General features: G+C 35.4%; 1 protein-coding gene across 1 annotated transcript; it reads right to left on the bottom strand.

Moving 5' to 3' along the window:
* Positions 1-227: 227 nt before the first annotated feature.
* On the bottom strand, positions 228-4,737 carry LOC120717072 (ependymin-like). Its single transcript, XM_040004902.1, has 6 exons — positions 4,601-4,737; positions 4,265-4,299; positions 2,868-3,003; positions 2,350-2,533; positions 1,843-1,930; positions 228-730 (listed from the first exon to the last, which is right to left on the bottom strand). The coding sequence occupies exons 3-6, from the start codon at positions 2,958-2,960 to the stop codon at positions 580-582; spliced, it is 516 nt and encodes a 171-aa protein (XP_039860836.1). The 5' UTR covers positions 2,961-3,003; positions 4,265-4,299; positions 4,601-4,737; the 3' UTR covers positions 228-579.
* Between the last annotated feature and the right edge of the window lie 4,802 nt (positions 4,738-9,539).

The raw sequence follows: 9,539 nt of genomic DNA, 5'->3' as shown, positions 1-9,539 counted from the left end.
ATTGTAGCCACAGCCACCCTGGGGCGCACTGACAGAGGCGAGGCTGCCGGACACTGGCACTACCGGGCCCTCTGACCACCACCAGTAGGTAACGGGTGAAGTGTCTTGTCCAAGGACACAACGACCGAGACTGTCGGAGCTGGGGCTCGAACCGGCAACCTTCCGATTACAAGGCGAACTCCCAACTCTTGAGCCACGATATTATATTAACATTTTCCACACAAGCATTTAAGTGCAAATAATTTTATTGACATAATGACAAAGACAGAAGACAAAGCAAATCTGAAATCTGTTATTTGAAGGTCTCCTTTATGTAGTGTTGACTGCGTATCTGTAGTTCTCACTCTAATAATATAGATTTTTTTAATTTACATTTTCTACCTACAATCCAAAGGTAAGGTCTGTGAATTGCAGATGACAACTCTGCTGGATGTCATGTTAATGTAACTTTAAAATGACATGATGATCCAGTGATCATCTCATGATGATGACTGAATCATTCAGGTCAAATATGGATTTCTGCTGAGGGACAGGATTTGTAATTATCTGTAATTATCTTGCTCAAGATGCTCAAGATGTTTACTCTATTCTCTTGCTCTTCATGGCCAGAGACTCCATGACAGTGAAGAAATTATGTGGTGTTTCTGTTTCCTCCAGTTCAGAGTTGGCACAGAAATCAGGAGGCAAGTAGTCCATAGGGTTTGAGGTGCCAATTACCCAGTTGAAGGTGCTGAAATTAAAAAAATACAAGTTTACTTGTATGACTAGGTTACCAACATCAAATTCAAAATTTACAGATGGAAAGCAGAGAATAGAACATCGTAACACTTGTCTTAACTTTTGCATGGTTCAGGGTCAAAAATCCAAAACAGGTTCTCATACATATGATTCTGTTTTCTACTGTATAATATAATAATATGATATGTGTTTGCATTATATTGTTAGACATACTGTAATAAAAAGAAATTCCCTCTCAAATCTAAAATGGTTGCTGAAGTTGTTTTTAATATCATTAGCACAGTTTTTGTTCCATTTGTTTTATATTACTGCGACAAAATGGGTGGAGCATTTGCACACTTTAACACTCACCATTTGTCTTATGCGTGTTAATTTTACACACAACATTATATTGTTTTGTCTGCTTGTGCTTATTTGCTGTGGTTTGCCAATCCTAAAGTAACGTTGCTTCACTTTGTGTGTGTGTTAAATTTGTGGTTAACATCAAAACAGTTGATCAAGTTAAAGGAAATACACACACATACATTTTCAAGTGTCTTTTATAATGTTCAATTTTTAAAAAAAAAAAATTTCCCCAGGATCCATGCAGGTCAAGTATCTTGTTACTTTTATAGTGCTGGTGATGTCATGGTTGACATCACTGGGCCAAACCAAGTTGGGAAGGGGGGAGGGGTCTTTCTGTAGGAAGGCGTGTTTTAAATGGATTTGTTTAGAATATTTGAATTATTATTGAATTTTTAATTATTTATTTATAGGGAACCATTTAGCCATGAAATTGAGCTAGTGATAAATTACTGAGTGTTATGTGTTTCTCAGATGTTCATGTTGCTTTGTAGTTTTACTGGCTTACCAGCTATTGGTATATCTGGACTAATTGGCTGTGTAGACTTCAGATGGGGAGAGGTGTGCTGTGTGTGTTGTGTGCCTGTCATGTTGGTTAGTATATATTAATTTATGGAATTTCATTTATGTCTAAGTTTCATATGTCATGTAGAATACTGTAAATCTTATCTAATCTACCCTTTTCTCATAACTCAATTTTTTTTTGCTGAGTCTGCCTACATACCTTCCCTTTACATTCGAGACAGACTCTCTTACAGTTACCTGACAGTGAGCCACCCAGATTGTGGAGTATAGCTTGTGAAGGACACAGGGATGCAGCCGATCTCAGTAAAGACAGTTGAATAAAGGCCTGAAAACATAAAGTATAAGTTATATGTAAACAGGCTACCTGAGTGGCATAAATGGAAAAAAGTGTTATTTTACATTTACTAAATTCACTACTATTTCTTTTTATTTTGTCATAAATAGGAATTTACACTTCTTGTCACTATGCTCAACATGCATGCACAGGCAAAGGTAATTTGGTCATTTAGTAGTACATTGGCTTAACCTAATAACTAGTAGGATAGAAAGGTTTATTGTAACATACTGCCAATCCTTTACTACAATGTCTACTTGAAATTACCAATCAGTGTGTACATTTACACAAAAATAAATTAAAATTTGTCTTCCAAAATAATGGAAATAGCACATAGCACTAGTGGTAGTATTCATGGCCTTTCAGCCTTAGAATTAGTACAGAACACATTTATTTTTGCTTCTTCTTACCATTTTCTGAAAGACTGCCATACCAGGTGTTGGTTAGCACACCCATTCCCGAAGAGGAGGAGGAGCCCATGAACACCTGTCCCATCAGTTTAGCATCAGGGGGAACTTGCATGGGAATGAAGGAGGAATCCAGCTTAATCTTCTTGCAAGAGAGTGTTTTCCAGTTGGACTCGTAATAGACCCCCTGAAAGGATGAACAAAGAGAGTGAATGCTCTTTGCCTGTTCACATCTTGGCTTGTATGCTGCCACTGTAGTATTGTAGCCAGCACGGTCTTATAATATGTTTGCATAAATATCAGTGTGTTTTTGTCATTTTATACTTTCATTTTATTTTTTCAAATGTCACACTACGTTTATTTATTTTTTTTATTCTAAAGATTGGAATTCTGTTTATGTGTTAGGTAAGACAGAAGAAATGAGTAATTTGAATGATATTTAGATACTTTTTGAAGGGGGAGGGATCATTATGAAGGAAAAAAAAACACAAAACATCAACAGTTTAATGAGGCTTTACTACCTCTCTAAAAAGCATCAGCTGGTCCAGAGCAAAGTCCTGATTGTCACCAATTCCGAAGTTTTTAAACTCGCATCCTCTGTCCCAAAGCATCATAGGTTATTAATCCCGTTGAGGAGATGAGTCCATCGCCAGTCATCTGAAAAGGAGAGATAAAAGCCAGTTTTATGAATGACCTAAACATTACTTAATGGTCATTAAATTATATTTAATCTGCTATGTCTTTAGTTCAAAAGTTTGTATGATGTCTGACTGCACTACTGAGAAAAGCACAGAGAACTGTCTAATTGATTCACAGCAAGAAACTGGATATCATGTGTCCATCCAAGCAACAAAATCTTTGTCTCAATGAAATGAAGTGTTTCTAGTTGTGAGAACTCATCTGAAGCAAATGATATCATCTTGTGAGGCTTGTGAGCATGTGAGAAAGTGAATGTCTCAAACATATTTTCCTGAACTTGTCTCTAGTTAATGTCTAAAACCCAGGTACTAATGTTAAAACATATTTCAGTACAAGTTGAAGTACTTCAACTTCAGCTTATTGATCAGCTGACCTGGTCTTTGTGGATCTACACAGCTGAATTCAACAATACATCAGCAGTTATTTCATAAGTTGTCCTGGCGGGTTTCCATCCTTTATACTGACAGTAAGCTGTTTATGCTGTCTTCATATTATGCTGCATACAGCCACGATCAGCTTAACTTCAAATTCATTTCAAAACTTCTGAGTATTTTCATGAAACCTTTAAATAATGTGTTCAGTCTACCTCAGATTGTTTTGCAGCATGTTTCACAATATGTAAAAACATAATGCCACACGTACAGACCCAATATTTGATTTACAAAAGTGAGGACTGACATGTAAACTTTGCATTTCCAGTTTATCCAATACCACTGCAATATAGTGTCAATATGAATATAGCTAGCAACACACTGTGTGACAAACTGCACACACACTCATGTGTTTGGCTAGATGCTGAAGTGCGGGTTAGGCAAACCAAGTGTGCGACAAACCAAAGGTAACAAGCTTTTTTTGAAAATGCGTGAACTAGAAAGTACAGATGTTTTTTAAAAATGTAGGGAATAAAAATAAAAAGTTGTCAGAAAAATAAATACTAAAGAAAAGTACAGACACCTGAAAATTCTAGTTAAGTACAGTAATGAAGTATTTAGACTTCATTACTTTCCATCTCTGTTAAAACCTAATCCGTACATATTAAGGCACAAAAAACTGCTCTGTTGCTGCATAATCATACTATTATGTAAGGACATATTACATCCAACAGAAAAGGGTTTAGTTGGCATAAAATGCAAGAGAAGTTTGCTTAACACTGATCAGAGCAATAGAGATATACAGTAAGTTCCTAAAGATTATCTGTGGAGCACATCAGTGAACTCACCACAGTGAGCCCTCCACTCAGCAGCTCTGGAACGACTGTGGAACAGAAAGTCAAAGTCATAAGCTTCATTTGTTATAACAATCTAAAATTGAATGCATAAATATACTCATTGGAGAACCTTAGCTTACTATACAAATTAATCTTGGCAGCCTAGTTTGACTATACCTGGTTTTAAGATAGATTAAAAAAATATGTCTGTGTCTCTGAGTAAAAATAACTTTTCTAACATTATGAATTGAGTTTTTTCATATTTCTGTTTCAGGCACATTTAGCAGGTCTCTTAACACAGATATAGACATCAGTTTGAGTATCTTGTTCATCTAAGTCCATACTCACCACAGGGTTTGGGGTATTGGGCGACACCCACTGCCAGCAAGAGGCTCAGGCAGGACAGCACACTGATGAAGCTCATGGTGAGAAAGTTGCAGAGTCGCCGGACCAGGAGAATCTGTGAGCGCTCTGGTTCAGGAAACACTTCCATATAAATCTGCTAACAGGAGGCAGTGCCCACATCATGTGACGTCCTTGTGCGTTTTCTGGACTATCTACTTCACTAAATAATTAACAGTTGTACTTTACAGTTTACAAGACATGGCTGTTTTTAATGTTGAAGCCTAAAGCTCATGACTTAAACTGAAAATAAAATGCAAGTAGGCTATTCTAATATGCCTTATATTTTATCTTAAATTTACATATCTTTTGCAAACAAAAAGGGGTGTATAGAATGTCATTAAAGTATTAAAGAAAAGGTCCTTAATCTGAAAGATAAAAATTAATAATAATAAAAATGAACATTAATAGTATAGCCCTTTTTGAAGGTTATTGCAAACAATTAATCCTTAACCTATAATTATTTTGCGTTGCATGTGGAGACGTCCTCTTCAAAAGTCTTCTTACAGTTTGTGCTATTCAAACCTGAAGATTTAGTGCCTTTCTCAAAAACAAATTTACCTGTAAATCATTAGTTAATGGGCTAAATGGCTCCAATCTTTTAACTGCAGATGTAAATATTCCCATGTTATTCTAAATAACTCCACCTGCTTATTTCTCAGCCTTGATGACAAAAGCATATCTGAATGTCACGCTGTGGCGAGTTCTTCAGGATCCTTTGGTTATGCACTTCTACCGGGGGAACTAAAAATTAAACAACTGACTCACTTAAAAGCATCAGTTAGTACAGACCAAAGGTCTCACCGGCTTTAAAAACTAACGTTTTTAACTTGCATACTCTAAAAGCATGATAGGTTATCAATCCTGCTGAGGTGATCTGCCCACTGACATTCTAGGTTTTGAATACCACAAGTGGCAACAATGATTAATACATCAACATTAACCAAAATACAAAAAGTAATGCTTACTTTATGTGTCGTGTCAATGCATACAGATTATCAGAGTATTTGTATAAAAACAAATATGATCGCCACCACTTTTCAGTGGCCCAACTGTAGCTGATTAATAATGTCATTATTTCAGATATTCCTCTAATGTTCAGAAATTCTAACTGTCACCTTCTTATTATTCTTCCCTACATAACAAAATCCACAATGACACTTCAATAAATATATTTTTTACTTGTTATTATTTATTTATTTTTACCTGTGAGTGAGTGTGATAAATGACCCCCTTTAATCAGGGCATTACAGTTCACACAAGGCCAATTTCCAGTGGAAAGAGATTTGGGAAAAAGAAGTATATCAGCATATGCATGTTCAACATATATATAAATCTGTCTTTACACAATTGACTCTCAAATTAGCAGAATGCATAGTGGTAAATAAAGAAGGATTATCAAATACTTTACCAAGAGAAATGGGTGAAAAAGCAGAAGCTATTAAATACATTGCATGCGTTACTGTCAGCGCTAAATTTCATATAAATAACAAGTAGCATTAATATAACAGCATGATTAAATGATCTTAAAATGCCTGTTGAAAAATAAATGAGGAAGATGTCTGGGGAATCAGTTTAAAAACTATGTTCACAAACAGTGAGATCTGTAAAAAGTCTTAAAAGTAATTTTTAAAAATGTGTTGAGATATACACATACATATATATATATATATATATATATATATATATATATATATACATATACATATATATATATATATATATATATATATATATATATATACATACACATATACATACATACATATATATATATATATATATATATATATATATATATATATATGTATGTGTATACATATACACTAGGGGTGCAACGATATTCGTATCGATATTGAACCGTTCGATACAGTGCTTTCGGTTCGGTACGCATATGTATCGAACAATACAACATTTGTAATTTATTTTATCAATTTTCCTTCTGACGATGCTGTCTGTGTTGAGCGCTCAGTGAATCTGTGTTCGACTACTCCGCCTAGGCTGCACTGTCGAGCGCAGATCCACTGAGCGCTCAACACAGACAGCATAGTCAGAAGGAAGAGCGCAGGGCAAGCTAGCGAGACAGAAGTTAAGCTCTACTTGCAACATTCAGATCTGGCGTTTGGAATTATTTTGGTTTTCATGTGACGTATGACCGTGAAGGTAAGCGAGTCATGGACTAAAGTAAAACAGTATGTTGGATGTGCCATGCAATGCTCAATTACATTGGTGTGAACTAGTGTGTTAGCGCAGTTAGCTCGTTAACGTGTTTGCCGTGTAGCCCCATGCACGGAGCGATCGGCGGTAGCTCGTTAACGGAGATTTGCCGTGTTGTGGCGTTAAGGTCATTTCAACGAGATTAACCTGAAAGCACTAGTGGGAACACAACGAATATGACTGCACATTTACGCCGACATCATCCTAGTGCAAAGACAAAAACAACAAGCATGCTACTAACTTTAGCCGAGTCATTTAGACAGCTGTTAGCACATGATTCTCCTTATGCTGCTGAGAATATAGCCCAGAAGAAGCGGATAGTATAGCTTTTATTTTGGAAAGAGCCATTTCTCTGTAATAAACTCTCTTTTCCAAAGATGAGTGATTCCTCAATCAGATACAGGGCTTGCAATATCGCTAGCCCGACGTCCCGGAGCTAGCGATTTTTTCAGTCGGGCTACCAAAATCTATCTCTTCCCTGCCCGTCGGGCTATTGTAGGAAAAATATATGTCAATGCTTTTGCATTCTTTCAGAAATGTAGCTGGGTAATTATGTCATTGGCATCGGTGAGCCACTGTCAATATGTGACATATTGAAGTCGCGTTTGAATTTGCGCTTGTTTTTTTGCTTTCACTTTGCAATCGTGCGAACTGTGTATAGAGAGCGACAGCACTGATCTGTGAGTGATGATAATTTGTGCACCAATTCCTCTGACATCGTCTTATTAATCGTTAGCTTACTATGCAAACATGACAAGTGAAATCTCCCGCAGCAAGCTTAAACATGTGAGAGGTTGATCGCGCAGAGAATCGCTGAGCTTATGTGAGTGAGCGTGTAAAAGCATTTCAGTTCTGCTGAGCCAAATAAGACAGGTCAGGGTGAAGAAGTGACAGCCAAAGAAAAGCTTACCACAAAACGGAGAAGTTATGACAAATCAGACTATAAGGCAAAAAGAAAGTGCAGCTTTATGGTTTCATGGACAAAAGAATTTCTGTGGCTGCAATATGATGAGCTAAATAACCAGGGCTGCACATAAGTGGTCCACAGGTGCGCATTCGCTGTCAAAATAAAAAACATGCACAAGGGTTAGGGTTAAATTTAAAAACTGTACTTTTGAGTTAAAATATATATTTATAATTTTAATAAATGACAAATTAAAAAGGCATGAACATTTTTTTTGTATCGAAAAAATATCGAACCGTGACACCAAAGTACCGAACCGAACCGTGAATTTTGTGTATCGTTGCACCCCTAATATACACATATATACATATACATATATATATATATATATATATATATATATATATATATACACACACATATACACACACATATATATATATATATATATATATATATATATATAGTGCCAAATCACAACAACAGTCACACATTAGAGGACAGGTCAAAATCTAAATTTAAGCTACTCTTGTCTGGGTTGTTTTTTTTTTTTTAAATACTTTTATTGTTTATTTTGATATATGGTATAATTGTAGAAAGATTTACTGAGTGTACATATTAAATAAAAGGGAAACCTTCATACAGATAAACGCCCACTACATGACCATTCAGAATATGGGTCAAATGGAAACAGCTGCCACTGACTACTGATAGTGATTAGAAAAAGTTGGAAGGTGCTCCATCTTTATCTTAGGACTGATAGTTGTTTACAGCACATAAAAAGGGGCATAATTTACAGGAGGTCACTGTGGATCAAATGTTTTACTTGGTTAATATTAAATGCAAACCAAAGTATTTATTTTATCAACACGCTGGCAGTTTGGTTGTTGATTCAGCACTTTGTTCCAATTTTACTCTCTACAGTTACCGGGGTAACAAATACAAATCACTCAAGCACAAGTGAGCAAGTTTGAGGTAGTTTTACTTTACTTGTTTTTCTACTTCTGCTCCACTACAACAGAAGGAGATACTGTACTTGTACTTCCTACATTTATTTGATGACTGCAGTTAAGGGACATACACAACCAGTGATAAGAATATAAAATACGCTGAGTAGCTAATTAATTTAATCTCCCCCACAGATTATAGAAGTAAAACAATAACAATTAAGTGGGTCCTTAGGAATACATGGCTATTATTTTAATAGCACTTTCTAGATGCAAACTGGCTGCTTTTTTGTTTTGTTTTTTTATTAAGGAAACAATTCAGAAATTATTCGAGAAAATATGCATAAATTTGATCCATGGTTAAAATCATTTAAAAGTTACAGCTAGATACAAGATTTCTCAAAATTGCATCCACCAGAACTACTGGAATAGCAATAAGTTATTGTATAAGTAAATAAATATAAATATTTCTAAATATTTAATGATAACAGTCTTTAGACTGTTTAGATACATTTTTGCAACAATACACTTTTAAATTTATGAACATTTTCAGAATTTAGTTTTTATTTGTACCATGGCACTTGTACAAAGTGGTGAATATCCTTAGATTGTACTAAGCTAAGAAGCTATAACTGGTAGTATTTTAAGTAGATTCAATGAGTTTAGAACTTCATGGACTTATCAACAGGTTTGTTAACTTTCCTTAGTTCTCAACACAGAAAAGCCAAAAAACAACACTGATTGTCATCAGTAGCTTCATGCTGTTATTATTGCTCGCTCCCTACTCTTGACTCGTACATATCAAGTTTATCAAATT

Source organism: Simochromis diagramma, unplaced genomic scaffold (genome assembly GCF_900408965.1).
Source record: "Simochromis diagramma unplaced genomic scaffold, fSimDia1.1 OVJJ01000487.1, whole genome shotgun sequence".
NCBI lineage: Eukaryota > Metazoa > Chordata > Actinopteri > Cichliformes > Cichlidae > Simochromis > Simochromis diagramma.
The sequence above is the reverse complement of the archived record's forward strand: the minus strand, read 5'-3'. Positions and strand labels throughout refer to the sequence as shown.

What these genes read in the sequence shown, in the direction of transcription:
- LOC120717072 (XM_040004902.1), bottom strand. Translation starts at nt 2,960, where the DNA reads ATGATGCTTTGGGACAGAGGATGCGAGTTTAAAAACTTCGGAATTGGT. An exon ending in TGGCAGTCTTTCAGAAAATG is followed by an intron (nt 1,931 to 2,349) that starts GTAAGAAGAAGC and finishes TTATGTTTTCAG; the next exon opens with GCCTTTATTCAACTGTCTTT. An exon ending in TCTGGGTGGCTCACTGTCAG is followed by an intron (nt 731 to 1,842) that starts GTAACTGTAAGA and finishes TTTTAATTTCAG; the next exon opens with CACCTTCAACTGGGTAATTG.